Source organism: Ambystoma mexicanum, chromosome 1p, assembly GCF_040938575.1.
Source record: "Ambystoma mexicanum isolate Mex_15411 chromosome 1p, UKY_AmexF1_1, whole genome shotgun sequence".
Lineage (NCBI taxonomy): Eukaryota > Metazoa > Chordata > Amphibia > Caudata > Ambystomatidae > Ambystoma > Ambystoma mexicanum.
Window position 1 is genome coordinate 981,214,848 of NC_090921.1, and position 16,158 is coordinate 981,231,005.

General features: G+C 41.9%; 1 protein-coding gene across 2 annotated transcripts in view; it reads left to right on the plus strand.

The window, feature by feature from the left end:
* The window catches only part of KATNB1 (katanin regulatory subunit B1), a 944,775-nt gene that overhangs the window by 581,930 nt on the left and 346,687 nt on the right, over nt 1-16,158 (plus strand). For both annotated transcript variants that reach the window (XM_069654285.1, XM_069654294.1), the window contains 2 exons: nt 11,023-11,084; nt 13,358-13,480. In XM_069654285.1, the coding sequence (XP_069510386.1) occupies nt 11,023-11,084; nt 13,358-13,480 (185 nt within the window). The remainder of the gene's footprint in view (nt 1-11,022; nt 11,085-13,357; nt 13,481-16,158) is intronic.

Below are 16,158 nucleotides of genomic sequence, written 5' to 3' on the forward strand. Positions count from 1 at the left end.
TTACCATGGGGCAAGGTATCTAAAGAGAAGGATGGCCCTGTGATTTATCTCATCTTGTTCATGAGAAAAAGCCAGATACACAGAGTAGACCCCCAAGGTCTTACCCTCACATTTGGAGTCTCCTTTCACCTGGTCGCTTGCTCCAGAAGACCCACTGGATCTGTGAATGTCGGGAGGCTTAGAGCAGCCACTCCTGTGCTTGGAATGGTTAGTCCCACTACCCTTTCCATGCTCATGTGACTTATTCACCTTAAACCTGTTGTGGTCCTAATAGAAATAAGTTTGATCAGTAGTCCCACCTTCTTTCTCGTTTTGCTTCCCCCTCTCCCCTCTTGCTTACTAGAATCTGGTTTGTCCTTATGGGATACTCTATGGGAACCCAAAGATCTGCAGCGATGGCCAGCTTCTTAGGATCTAACTCCTTAGAATCTGCCAAATGCTGCTTAAACTCGGGGGACAAGAGGCAAAAATATGTTTCAGCATGACCAGATTGATCATGCCTTCAACAGTGGGTACCTTATGGCCCTCTACCCAGCAACTCGGGTTTTTCAAGCAATCTGTAACAGAAGGAACCCAAGTATTATTTTTTTCCTTGTATTTTCTGGACCTCTAAGTACTGGGCAGTGGTTTTCCCAAACATTAAGAGGAAAGCCTGCTTCAATTCATCAAAGTCCTTTCTGTCAGCTTTTGGCATATCCATAATGGCCCCGCAGCCAGAATAGGGTAGCCTGCTGAGTAACCAAACAATCTGGCCAGACTCACCCACTTCTTGCACCTCACAAGCATATTCAAAAGTTGTTAACCAATCTATGATGTCATCCATTTCCAGAACCTCTGGAGGAGCCTTGAGACCCTTGCAGTCTGGCCAGCTCCAATCGATGGTCTCTATCCTTCTGTTTCTCCACCCTGTCAAATTGTTGAAATTAAGCTTTCTGCCCGAGCATGAGCTGCTCGCTTAAGCTCCCACATGACCTCAGCTTCAGAAGTTGTTGGGGGAAACAGTAGGTTCATTCTGTGCCATCTCAACAGTGGCAGTCACCACAAGCCCATTGCTAATGCTAGGGTCTGCCCCATCACCTACTAAATCACTGTTAAGCAAAGGAACAGTCCTTGATTCCTTGCGATCTAACAATCTCTGTGCCAAATTAACTTTGTTTCCAGACGATGGGAGTCTCTCTGTCTACACACATTTTAAGTTATCTACTTTTAGAGCAGCTAGAGTAGACATACTAAATGTTTTCATATTTAGTAGGCAACTCTTATATTACTACTAGGTTGAAATCACAGTGCTATGTGTAAGTAGAATTAGGATACTTACCAGTGGACAAAACTGGGGTACCCAAGAGCTGCTTCTCACTGCTGTGTAAGGAAGGCATGGCATCAGAAGCACGATTGACACAAAGAATGAATTTCAAGGATTTTCATTGAAATTTGCATGGGTTGGAAAATGCCTATTGTAAACCTAATTGCTAACGAAGGGAACCAGCTACGACCATCAAAATAAAAAAAAACGCTATCGTAGTCATGTCGTGTCAAAGCAAAGATGGCCTATACTAAAGAAAACTATTGCCAAACCTTACTCTATATAACAAAAGGGTATGGGATGATGGTGTGTATAACATAAACAGTGTATGGCAAAAATGAAAAGGTCCAAGGGGTTTGGTAGTTCAGGACTGCTGAACTGTAGCTTCCCCTTCCCTGCATTTCAGCACGGGACAAGGCGGAACAGGAGTCGAGCTTGGAGTACACTCGAAGCTCGTGGCACATGGAATCAGTCCTTTACTCAAGGCAGGGTCTACCTAAGCAAAGTGTCTTTCAGTGTCGATCACGAGTCTCTAAACTGGGAAATATCCTGCTGTACAGTTCACATGCTTTAACTTTAGAAACAGTAAATACTTCAGGCCCCCCTCCGTCGGGCTCAGACCTTTCTCTTTTCCTTTTGACGTGGACTTCCCTCAGCCATGCTCAAGTCCATGTACTTTCTCATAAAATGGCTCACAAGTAAAGGCTTCCCTCAATCGGCGCAAGCCTCTTCTCCTTAATGATCAACAAGTTCGAAGCCTTTCACTTGTGCAAAGGGGTTTTGCTGTGACCTTTGCATGACCACTTCGATTTTAGTTCATTCAGTTCTACACTTTCACTGAAAGATCCCCCATCAGAGACCTTTGACTGGGCACCCCAGGTGCCGGACCACTCTGCGGTAGCTTATCCTCGAGTCTTTTGCTGTACCTCAGCAACTCACTCTTGCCGCTTAGCCTTCACTCGCATCTCTCAATATGGGCCTTTCAAAAAGCTGTTCACGTTGCAACAATTTTGCCGCTCTCAGTCTTCGCTTCAGACTACATCAGCATCAAAGTTCCTTCAAACTCACTGGTTACACAAGATACTCCAGTGGCTGTAACTCCTCTCTGCCTCCAGCAGACTTACAGGAGGTCCTCCGATATCGTGCACAGATTTCGAATCTTTGCTCAGTATTCCTGCTAGGTTTTGCTTGTGCTGTTCGGCTGACCATTCAGAGGTAGTTAATCAGCATACAACGGGATAGAGGGCTTCTCACTGCCCCGTTCGGGTCTGCCACCACTCCTTTGTGATACTGGTGCCACCATGGAAGTTTTGCTCGTCTGTGCCTTTAGCCTCGCTCGCTGTGTACTCCCATGCTCTGCCATTTATCTCAGTGGGGAAGGATCATTGGCTTCAGGTGTGAGTCATTGGATGCAAGTGCCTGACTGCCTGACTCTGAAGTCGGACATGGTAAACACACTGGTTGTGTCAGTCTGTCTTTCACCTAAGTGCTGTGTGTGTCTGTGTTTGTGGCTGTGTCTGTGTTTGTGTCTGTGTCTGTCTGTGTGTGTGTGTGTGTGTCTGTCTCTCTCCTAGGTGCTACGATGTCAGGGCCACTGTAAAAATGGCGCCTCACGCATCCACCATTGGATGACCTTATCTCAGCTCTAACAACGCCACAGGAGGCCAATGTGATAAAGACATCAATGCCTCAGGAGCCTGCTCAAATTCCAAAGCAGGGTGAACAAACCTTAGTATCTAGTGAACAGACATTATTTGTCAAACAGCGGCAGGATGAAATCAAGAAGGCTGTAGATCTCTAGCTTACCACCCAACTTATTGCATTGTAACAACATTCATAAAGAAACAGCAGCCATACTTCAGCAAAAGCAAACAGCATTAAGCAACCAAAACACCTTACACAAACCGACATCGTCCTCCCCAAACATCAAGGATCTCAGTTTGAGAGGCCTCCTGTTAGGGAGAATTCTCAAAATGTGCTAATTCCCTCTAACTTAGAGCCCTCCAGCTCTTTTGCTGAACTTTGGGGCTTTGAACTTTTTAATTCTGTTTGTTTTCTGTGTTTATTTCTTTTTGGTTATGGAGTTTTAGACAACTCCATAGGCATCCTCTGATTTATGTGTGTCACACAGCACCCTACGTGCAGTGACACAGGGATGTCTTTTTAGACTTCCAAAAGGTTTAAATACCTTCTCTGGGATAAACTACTGTTTTCCGGAGAATGTAAGGTTAAATTGACTTTACTAGTCTTTTTAAATTCCTAGACCCAGCACACACTATCTTCCTATAGAGTCCTGGAGGGGTTATCTAGTTACCCCTGTGTCTAGAAACTCATGTAGCAGTCAAATGCTACCCTTTCCTATCGAAATGGCTGGTGACAGTGATTTTACAACAAACTACCATGATTTTTCCCGACCGTAAACACTGGTAGCTAAAAATCGCGCAAGCCATGTTTTTCAAGATGGCGCCTTAAGCCCCTTTGTTTAAACAGGTCCCGGTCTTCTTTTTTCAACGTTTCTTTTTGGAAAGGTCCTTCTAGAGTTTCTCTGCGCGCCAAACCAGGTTTGGTCCCTTTGTTCTTACGCCTTTGGCGGGCTTCAGGACTGAAGACTGTCTCTGCCGCCCGAGTGTCTGGGGTGGGCAGGAAGTGAGGGAGGTGCCCAAAACGCCCTGTGCTTAGTCTTCTATGAGACCCAAATGCACTCTGGCGTGATTGGCTGTCTGACTGTCCAGCAAGGACAGCCACCCTGCTGGGTGAGTGACAGCTAGGCTGGAATGAAAGGGAGAAAACTGTTTAAAAGGCGAGTCTACTGGACTCAAAGGCAGAGTCGACCACTGGAACGAAAGAACCGAAGACGAGCTGGAAGAGGATGGCTGCTGCAACTACTGGACCGTTGGTTTGCCCGGTGGAGCCCTGCGGCAGGTCCGAATCGCCAGGTTCACCTCGACAGAGAAGCCCCTTTAAGGACGATTTCTCCCTTTGAGTTGGTGGGACCAATCAACTCGTAAGCCACCTGGATACCATTCTCGGAGCTGGTTAGGATTAACCAGGAGGAAGAACACCAGCTTGTGTGCTTGACTACAGCTACTCAAACCGAAGATCTTTCATTTGCCAGCTTGTTTGAACCATCCCTGTGCAGTGCAGGGATCCCCCAACGTCCTTCCTCTTGTCCCCACAACTGAGGATCAGGAACAGTGAAATCTGCAGGAACTGCCAGAAACCAACGTCTTCAACTCCATCTTTTTCTTCATACTAAGGTACTGTGCCAACCCGATTCAGAGAATTTAACTCCCGCAGTGAAAGTTAGTGGAACTTTGCCAACTTGCAAGCCTAATCAGCTTGTGACCCAACATATGATTCTTTTTTGTACAAACTACTTCTGAAAACTTTGGCAAATACTTTTCCGTTTACTACAAGACTGCTCTTTCCTATCCAAGACACTAGCTCATTGGCTTTGGCCTCGGCCTATTGAACTGAATCGAGTCCTCTAGTGAACTAAAACTATTTGCAATGCCTAATGAAAGTAGTTGTGATCTATTTTATTAACTTGTACCTTTGTACTCCTATTTAACGTGACTGAAATGCCATGCTGCTCCTATTTCAGGGTAGCCTGATTTATTCAGAAACGTATTGGTTTGGTATTGAAGTATATTTGTGTATGATATTAAGTTGCCTCCTCCTAGTGAATGTTTTCCAAATGACTGTGTAATAAATTAAAAATGTTTTACCAAGAAACCTTGAGTAGAAGTGTCTACTTGAACCACTGTGATTGTAAGACCTATGTGTAACACTTTTTACTGCTCACATTCCCTCTTGAGAAAAGCCTGGCTGCTCAGCTCGCTGCCAAAAACTGTGTAGTACAGACTTAAACCAAAGGTTGGTTTTGCTTACACCTGTAGTTCGAATTGTATGTGGTGGTCCCAGGGGGCACTGCATGCAATTCTGCATAACACCTCCCTTAGGATTACGCAATGACCACAGATTGATTACAACTCTCCCAATTGCACCTGACAAAGTCCTGGTTACTCGACAAAATAGGAAAAAGATACAATCAAAGTTTCATACCCTAATAATGAAATGCTGCGCAGCTCCATTTACCACCTATGATTTATTCAGAACTACCATTATGAACATTTTCGAAGATATACCCACTCTAGAAGACATCACATCGGTTGATATTGAGCAAGTTGAGTTCTTGAGTGAAAGTGACCTCTCCATTGTTAGATTGTGGATTCCATCTGGGCTTGTATTAAACACGTTATGGAGAGCTAAAATAGATTTGTTTGCTTTAGGCTTCATCATTGCTCAAGATCCACGTAAGATCACCATTGATTCTGTACCCGTTGCAACAAATAGCACAGCCACTGAATGCTTCAGATGTAATCACTCCATTGAGCAATCTAACAACCAGTGGTCAAAATCCCACTCATAACAAACCGAGATTAACCAAAAGACTAAGTTAAACTTAGCCTGTTGGAATACACATGGCCATGCCCACTTAATGGACTCTACCATTAATCACGTTGATAATTTTGACATCCTTGCACTTCAAGAAACGTGGCTCACAGCTACTCCTTTATGGAACGATCACAATATCATTTTGCTTCCTGCCATATCAGCTAACAAGGGGCGACCCAGATCGGGCCTCCTTGGAGCTGTTAAATCAAGCTCAGGTCTGACTATTCAACCATGGTCTGCTCCTAATAACTTCTTGCAATTAGTAAAGATCTTTCATCAAGATTGAGTCATAGCGCTTCTTAACGTTTATAGAAATCAGGCTGCAATCGTGGATGATCTCCTTTTCAGAGACTTGTAAAATCTTCTGGATATAATTACAGTTGATTGCATTGTCACCAACATTATTATCGCTGGAGATAGAAATTTACGTTGTCTACCTTCTAACAAAGAAAATAATAACATTGGAACTGTTAGGTGGCTTACCTTAATTAGCGATCGGCAGTTTACAATGACTAATTGCTCATTGCCGGGAGATATTCCTCCTAGCAGCACCTGGCACCGAGGACCAGTGGAAAGCATTATCGATTACATTTTCGTGGATGAACAACTATTCAGCGCAGCTGACAAACTGGAGGTTGTGAAACAACTGCATAGTGATCATAACATGCTGACTCTATATTGGACCTGGGTCTATAGACGTCCCCCCCAAATGTAAATCAGTGGTATGTGACTCCATTGTCCACTAATAACGCCGAAAAATGTTTTAGGTGGACTGAAAACAAATTGCAACCGTTAAATGACAAGCTCCTACAAAATCAAACAATGAATGATTCGAAACCATATACGATTACATTACATTTCTTTAAAACAACCTCCAAAGCTGTTAAACATCAGTTACGCCGGGACCTCCATCACTTTGACTCACAACAAAAAGCTAATTTCCAACGTTTTAAGAGAATAATGATCAACTACCATCAACAGAAAGAGCGATTGCACTGAAATCATCAATGCAAATACAGAAATTGGGTCTGGACCGACTAGCTCCGATGTATCAGCGTGATGGTGAAGCCATGTTATTGGCATTAGCAACTAAGAACATCGCACGAACATGGTCTCTTTTGAATAAAGCCACTCCCACCTCGCAACAAGTTGCACAGATTAATGGTGTCACAGAGCAATAGTGGCTGGACCATTTTGAAAAGCTTTATGCCGACTCCCTGCAGCTGCTCAACATACACCCTCTTTTTCTCGATCTTCGCAACTACATACCTCTGAGGAAGATGTAGAACACTTCATAAAAAATCGAGCCGATCACAGGCTCCTGGTTCGGATGGACTATGCAATGCTACGTTCAAAAGCAATCCCAAGAGTTGGTCCATCATACTAAATAACATTTTTATAGACATCATTAAACACCGGACCATACGGACCTCCTCTTGGTGTAAATCAGTGGATGTACCTGTCTTTAAAAAAGGAGATTGTTCACTTGCATCGAATTACAGGCCAATTGCACTACTAGATGCACCTGGAAAAAATGTTCCCCGGTTTGTCCTTCGCGATTTCAACAACTAGACACTATCGCAATAAAAACGTGACCGTAACCAGAAAGGATTTGTGGCTGGCATGGGCACAGCCATTAATCTAACGACCCTTAATGCCATTAAAAATCAAGCGCATTAAACAAAACTGCCTCTTCACCTTGCGTTTGTTGATTTCCACGCAGCGTTTGATTCTGTCTCCAGATTGCTTCTTATGAGTAAACTGCATGTAACGGATTTCCCGACCACTCATTGACATCATAAATGCACTACACTCGGACACCTCGATACAGGTTAGGCTTACCTATAAGGCTTGCTGTCTGCTCCTATACGAACCACGAAAGGGCTGAAGCAAGGCTGTATCCTTGCGTCGGCCCTCTTCAACTTTTTTATATCTGACGTGCCAGGCTCATTTGAAGACATCACTGACGCCCCCAAAATGGGTTTGAGACAAGTACCTGCATTGTTATATGCTGATGATCTGGCCCTACTTTCTAAGACTCTGATGGGTCTGCAGAGATTGCTTGACGCTTTAACTTTATATATACAAGTAAATCGGCTGACCATAAATGTTCAGAAGACCAAGATCATGATTTGTAATAATAAATGTTTCAAGCCAAGCAGACCCAAGTGGACCCTACATAACTCTGAACTACAGGAGGTTGATCAGTAGACGTACCTTGGCATGATTGACAACCAGCAATCAAACAATATGCAACTACTTGCTCTTGAGAGAAAATTAACCTCGGCAACATCACAAACCAAAATCATGCACCACAAATATGGTAAATTCTCAATTCTTCCAGCAGTGACCTATTATAATCAAAAGGTTATGCCTGTATTGTTGTACGTTTTTGGAAACTAGAACAATATTGCGAGAAAAATTCCTATACAAATTGGAGGGGAAATATTGGACACAGATTCTGAATCTACCACAATGCGTGCCTGTTGTTTGGCTTAGGTATGAATTGGGGCTTGTGTCTCTGCATGGCCTATACCAATGGCGCCTATGTGTTTTGTTTAGGAAGTGCATTTTAGCTGCCAATTCGGACACTCTATTCAAAATGCTATCTAAATACTTATTTTACTCTAAATACAAATATGTAATTAATTGGAAAAGAATGTATTGGAAAAACGCCATTTTTTATGCGATGGCAATGGCTGACATGACTTTGGATGTGCTTGTCTCAGACCCAGATAGAGCCAAAAAGAAAATCTACTTGGCCTATTGGATTGAAACTAAGAGGCAATGTTTACTATATCAAGATTTCAAACAAAGCCCTTTTGGGGAGAAGAAACTTGGTGTCATGGAACTTTATTTACTTAATCATCTGTATAGAACAGCTGTTCTGCTCTTTAGATTTAATCTATGGCTCACTAGGGAAATAATGGGCAGACACAAATTAATTAGTCCAGAAATTAATTTTTGCCGTTTTGTGAAAATGGCAAGGAACGAGAAACCTTGAAACACATAATTTTGTATTGTCCTGCTCGGTCATTAGATAGAGAACATTTTTTCCATAAACATCTTCAATATCTTAGAGCTCTTGATGTTGATGTTCAATGTCAACTTATTTTTTCTAACTCATCTACTAGCATTCGCATTGCAACAGAGAATTTCGTAAAGGCATTGTTGGATTAACACCTCTGATTCATGCTCTGACAATGCCGATCAAGTTTCTTTATATGTGTGCTTCTATCATTTGTATTTTATTCGAACTACTGACAAATAGAACTACATTGTTCTTTTCATCATTGCATCATGGTGAACTTTAGGAATAATGGCCTCAGAATGACTAGAAGACATATAGAACTGCGTGCTAATTTTGCACTTGTACTGTGGTGGTTTTTTTTTTATTAACGATCAATACATTATGACTTGGGGAAAGATGGAACAGTGCTCAAATGAATGAGATAAATGACTGTAATTAATAATCCTGATCTACAATGACACTAGGCATCCTTCAAAACCTTAAGTTGATCAACTGTGAATCTGCAATCTTCACTACTGTCTTTTTAATCTTGTGAATTTAATGTATCTAATCTGTGCCATCCAAAAGGGTTGCTTTAGTAATGTACGACATGATTGCAAATGTGTGAAATCCATTGTAATCTTGTGTATTTACTATATTTAATTTGGGCCATCCAAAAGGAGTTGCTTTGATAATGTATGATATGATTGCAAATGTGTGAAATCAATAGTTCACTCCTAACCATGTCAAACTGTAATAGCTTATTACATTTTTAAATTGTAAAAGTTATTAATTACCTTTTTTAAAAAAGTTTTTTTTACATTCTATACTCTAACATTGCAAAGTTGATTTTATCATCTTTATCAATAAAATAAAAATACTTACTGTCTAATTGCTTTAATTCGAGTGCTCTGTGTCTTGTCACATACTTGTATAAGGAAGAGAAAAGAGAACAAAAAAGAGACAAAATGAAGGTGAAACATGTCGGGCTTATGATTGTTTTACAAAAATTGGACCACCATACATTTGTTTTGTCCAATTGTGGCGGAATGAAATCTTCTATGTGTTTTTGAATTGGGTTATGTTTAGTGTGTATCTTGATTTGTGTATTGATATTTCTTTTGTGGGTTTTATTAAATGTTTAAATGTGGGTTATATAATGTTTGAATTTGAAATTAATTGGTAGTTTCATTTTATGACTGTGCTATTGGGTCAATTTTTCAGGACATAGTATCTGTATTCTAAAGAAATTAGTCACCTTAATTTTCTGTCAATTTTGTTCTCTTTTCTGTTCCTTATAGAAGTATGCACTGTTGGTCCCAGACAGTAGAGAAAGGTAACCCTGTGCTGGGGTTTATCAGGGAGTTGCTTCCTGTGTTATATTATTGTCGTCATGCTTAACACCACACCCATATCTCTTGAGTTCTCCAGGTCTTACTGCTCTACCACCTAGCTTGATTGAGTTTGGCAAGATCAAAGTGACTTGTCCCTGTCCGCTAAAATAGAATGGCATCTCTGAGCCCCTCCTCAGGCCTGGTTCTGAAAATCCATATTTAATCTCATCTAGTTTATGGATTACCTTGAACAATGGCAGGCCTTTAAGAGCTTTGAATCAGAGCTTAACTGGGCAAAAAGGCCAACATGTGCATTCCTACTGTATAAGTACAAGAAGTGTGGCAAAGAAAATGTCTTAGTCATAGGAATTTAAAAACTATTTGGCCATCACTTTGCTCGTTTTTAGGGATCAAGTCTCTACCAATGCAGTAAACTCTGTAATGCAGTTCAACCAAAATAAAACAACTTAGCTGCCAACAATAGGACCCAAAATGCTTTGTAGATGAGAGAACTCTCCCAGAGAAAAAATGGGTTACTTTGAATGTACCCCTTCTCAGAGAGTCTAATTGGCTGCTAAGGGCAGAACATCAAAAGACAGTTGCAGCTTTCAGTGAGGCTTTAGAAAAAGCTTCACCATTGGCAAATACATTTTCAGTACAGTGGGAGGCCTGCAAAAAGACAGGGGGATTACCAAAATCAGCCAGCAAGCCAGTTAAACCCAAACATGAAATTCAGACTTAATACTTCTCCATTTTAAAACTGTCTCCTAACTCTCAGCAGAGCATGTTCGATTATTCTTTTAAAACTGCATCTTTTTGCTTCAAAATCACCTTCTACTACAAGCATGTGTCCAATGATCCCTGTGCGGCTATACTGTATTATAGATCTAACAGTGCTGTCTTCTTTCTTAATGCAGAATCTGTGGCAAAGGAGACACCAAAACCCAGCATAGACTTTTTAACACCTGTGCCAAACAAGGTAAGTGTAAATAGACCTTGCACCTTGTTCTCATTTATTCTCCCTTCCACTCCTTCCCAACCGACCAGGCCCGCTTGCTTGATGCTATTGCGCCTTTATCCATTCACTTTGTATTGTCATCTTGGGAGTTAAGGAGTTGTCTCATTGCTGTACCATTTTGCTCAGTCTAAAAAAGTATACAAGTATATACATGCAATGACTGCTCCTAAAGAATTGGAAAGCCAACATGCTGCCATTGAGATGATCTTCTTATAGTCGTGCCATAGCTCCTTGAAGGATCTCAGTGGTGTTGGATGTTAAAGGCCTTCCTGTAATGGCCACCTGACTTTTATACTGGCAGTTATCCCAGAATCATCCACTGACCTTAGTTACAGATATTCTAAATCGGGATGAGGGATCTACTTAATGTCCTAATAATAATGGCCTGTTAGAGCTGTTGCAGTAGTTTACTCTGCAGTCGCCCATGTTTTAGTTCTAGAAGATTATTATGAAACACTGGGCCAAACTCCTGTGATTGTGTTCAGACAGAGAGTTATTGATCCCTGGGGATGGATTGTTGCTTTACATGCAGCACAAAATGTTTTGGCCTTTTTTCAGCAGGTTGATATTACTATGGCACTATGCAAGACCTCTTTGGTTTGGTGCGTCAAATATTGGGTTGGGAGTTCTCCTGGATTGACCCACTAACTAGAATGCAAGATCCATGAGTCTGATTGTTGTGATTGGTCTATTGAGATGTTCTTGTTAATGATGAGGTACTTTTCAAGCTAACAGGAAAACGAGAGAAAATGTGTCCCGACAGGAAGAAAACTGTGTGTTATAACAGTGCGGCAAAGATCACTGTAAACGGTCTCTTAAATAGCTATTAAAGTAGGATCACACTGTACAGAGTGTATGTGGCTTACACTAGTATGGTATCCTTGTGTTGACTCTCTTAAAAAGGAGAGCCCCCACTGTGTGTTATACAATCACACAAAATTGTATGTAATTGTATGTCCTCACGGTAGCTCTCAGATGTACAGGAGCTAGGACACATAACACAAAATACTTAGCATTTATGTGAATTACACAAATGTATTTCTTTTTAACCAATATTTTACTGATGATAAATGAGTTTCTCAATAAACAATTAATTATGTACAATACAACAAAGAAACAACCTGAAAGCAAAATCAGGAAGTAGGAAAGCAAAAGGAAAAGGAAAAAGAAAATGTGAAAATCCAGTACAGAAAAGCTGGTACTCGGAGCAAATTTTACACAGGACAATAATCAAATTGTATAGCATGAGTAGCATATGTGGTATACAACATGTTCTGATCATTACCTAGACTGTACACTGTTCATCTCTCATTAGATCTGTGTCACTTACTCATATGGAGATGAGGGATTTCCTGATGGCTAAACACATTATAATCCAAAGGTGGAAAGGTTTTCGTTAATGGAACAATTCAAACTGCTGTTATTGAAAGGTCTCAATCTCTGTTGAGTCTTCTCAGGGTCTACGTAATGGCGCTGGTGTTAGTCCATAAACAGTGCACGACTCTTGCGTAACTGGTGAGTGATACAGGGGTGTATTATGTTTCGGCAGTAAGATGTGATTACCGCCTTCCTCAGGCCCAAGAAAATTACGAGAGTTCAAAAATGACCCCTGAGGAAAAAGAGTAAACATGAGTAGGGGGCATGTTAATAAGGGGGACCTTATAATAGACAGTTAGCTAGATAGAAAAGAACAAGACTAACAAGCTATTGCTCTCTAAAATGAACTTGAGTGAGGCTGAGCATATGGATTTAAAATAAATGAACAGCCTCAGTGAAGAAAGAATTAATGCACAAATGCAGCTTATTAAAATTGCAGCAGACAAGCATGCATGTGAGTTAAAACCAAGGAAGTTAAAAAAAACGTAAAGGCAATTGGCAGAGTGTGCATGTGGAGCTACACACTGTTCCTGGTTACCCTTGGGTTAATCGGGCATAATGCGTGGTAAGTGGGCACACCTGTATGTGGAGCCTACAATGAGATCAGTTGTCTCATTGTGGGTTGCCAGGTCGTGTGGTCTTTCATGTTGATCATCAGTAAGACGTTGGTATGGTAGCTGATTAAGTTAATGTTTTCTGGGATTTATCAGGTTTATGGTGAGATTGCCTTTGGTGTGTAATGAGAGCTACTTTTTTTGTTATGTGGGCTGCCCAGGTTTAAGCATCACTGATAACGTCTAAATTAATTGGGAGTACTGGACTAATTGATTGTATTGATTCTCCCTTCTCCATCTCAGATAGAGCAGCTGCAGCAACCTCCTGTAGCATCCTCCACCCCAATCAACATGGTTTCGGAACCTCCCATAATCCCTAGCACAAGGAATGAGCCTATTGGTCTGAAGGCTGCTGACTTCCTTCCGGTGGGTATTATATGTGCAACATGAGTCTGATGTTGTTTTTGTAAGATCATGTACACAAATTGATGAGTCTGTTAATGTGTGCAGTGTTTTAAGGAAAAGGAGCACTGTTATGTGTCCATGTTAAAGTTTCCCTACAAGGATTCTGTGAGTATTTCAACGAGGATCTCAAGAAGAAAGTAATATAATGCCATTTTAGTTTTGAAATGCAGTTTGACAGCAAGTGGAATCGTGTGTGTTTGTTGGTGTGTGTGCATGCTCACTGTTCTAAAGAGTGTGCAAATACATGTGTAGCTTCCAGGCAGAATGGCCCAAGTATGTGTTGTCACTTTTGAGGGACAGGAAGCGCGTAGGGATTGTGTTCCATGGTTTGATTTGATTTGGGCTATTTGTATCTGTGCTAAAAACCCATTAGGAATCTAAACGCTGAAAACAACAATCCTGAAAAATCATGCAGAACAGATTAAGAATAAATGCGAAACGAAATGCCTTTAACTTATTTATAAAAGAAAAGAGGGGATTTGTGTTACGGATATTCAACAGAAGAGCATTCCAAAGAGATGCTCTTGTATGTTTGAAAAAAGGACCAGCATTCAGGCACTTGTTTGTAGCCCTGAGATTCCTGGTCTGGGTGTACCATGAGATCAAATCCTGCTGATAGTCCGGAGCCTTCCAAAACAAATGTTGTGTACCAGGGTCCCTCTGGTCCAGGGTTGAGATATGTAGAATGCGAGTGTATCAATACGGTTAACTCTGTAATGCAGTTTAACCAAAATAAAACAACTTGGATCCACCACCTTTTATAGACATCAATTGGGGGGGTCATCGTGCTCTGCGTCATCTTCCTCTGGGGCTTCTGGTTCATCCATCAACCTCTGGAACACTTATTTTGGTGCCCTTCTGACCTTCCCTGGGTTTGGTGATGTAGGATCTGCACCTGTGGGATAGAACTGACTTACTTCCACTAAAGCAAATTGCCACTGACTTTCTTCCCATTGATTCGTATGGCACTTTCAACCGTTGGAACTCTTAAATTCACTCTGGCGTACTTATCTGCCCCTGGACATTTTTTTGGGAATCCAGGTTGTGACATCCGGACAAAATATTATAATTTTACTAATTTACGGGCATATTAAATCCTTTTAAAGTCCTGCTCTGTATTTCCTGGATCTGTAGGCCCGCCTGAGAATGAGTTCACTTCAGTGGGCCCTCAAATCTGTGTTCTCAGGCTGCATGGTGGACCTTCTTTAGGTCCTTAACAGGGTTACATGGGACTTCCTATGACGAGCCTGCAGAGAGAACCTGATGGAGGAAGAACCTTTTTGGCAACCATGGTCAGAGGCGACTGTGGTTACAGGCGCCTCTTAGAAGAGCTGGGGCGCACACCTGAACCAGCTGACTGTGAGAAGGTTGAAGTACCTGACTGACACAAAACTCCACAGAGAACTGAGTTGAGGGCAATCAGACCGGCGCTGATGGCCTTTTTGCCTATGTTACAGGGGAAGACTGTCCTGCTCATGATGGGCAACACTATGGCCATTCACTCCATCAACAAGCGAGGAGGTTGTAGGGTCACTCTCCCCTGTGCAGGGAAGCAATGCAGCTCTGATTGTGGGTGTTACAGGAGGGGAATCTCCTTGTCAGCAGTTCACCTAGTCCGAATGGAGAACATGACAGCGGATGCTCTAGCCAGGCTGGGTTCAGTCTCCCACAAGTGGGAGTTTTCAGGAAGTTCTTTTGTAGATAGTAGCTTTCTGAGGAACCCCTCAGGTTGACCTGTTGACATCCATTTCTACCGGAAAGTGTAAGCTTTTCTGCTATAGGGAATTTACCCCTAGAGGAACACTAACGTGTCTTTGATAGACTGATGCTTTCCACTTTTATATACGTTCCTGTCGATCCCCATCATCCCTGAAGTCCTCAGGGGGTTACATAGGTTTGTGACAACCATTATCCTGATTGGGCCAGGGGGTGCGGTACTCGGACCTTCTAGACATGGCTGTCTGTCCTTCACATTCTTACTCCAGAAGGTTGACCTGTTCTCGCAGGAGTGATGCCTGATTTTCCACCTGGGCATCAACACGCTACACTTTTATGCTTGGCTACTGAGAGGTTAAGATGCAGAGACTTGCATTTCCTGGAAGATGTCATGGAGTTGTTTCTCTAGGCCAAAAGGCCCTATAGCGCTGCTGATGGAAGTTTTTCAGCTGGTGCACAGACATGGATTTTATCCTGTGGATTTAAACAAACGGTACAGTTTTTCTGTTGCACCTTGCCTAATAGGGGTTACAGGACACTACAGTCAACTGATACTAAGCTGCACTCTCCATCTTCAAGCGTATGCTCGAGCAAGGCTCATATTTAACAATGTCAATGATCCAATTTCTGAAAGGACTGGTGAATACTTCCCCCAACCCCTTTTGTGGTGCCGGCCTTGGACCTAAATCTAGTACTGACTTTCTTAATGGCAACGCCCTTTGAGTTGCTACATTCTGCTCAGGCTCCTTACTTGAAAAACAATGTTTTTAGTTGCAATCTCATCTGCATGCAGAGTAAGCAATACTACAAGCCCTCCCATGTAAACCTATCTTCAGTCTTTTCAAGGGACAAGGTCATGCTCTGGTTATGTCCTTTCTTCCAACCAACGGTGATAGCTAAGCTTCTCTTTACCCAAATGATGT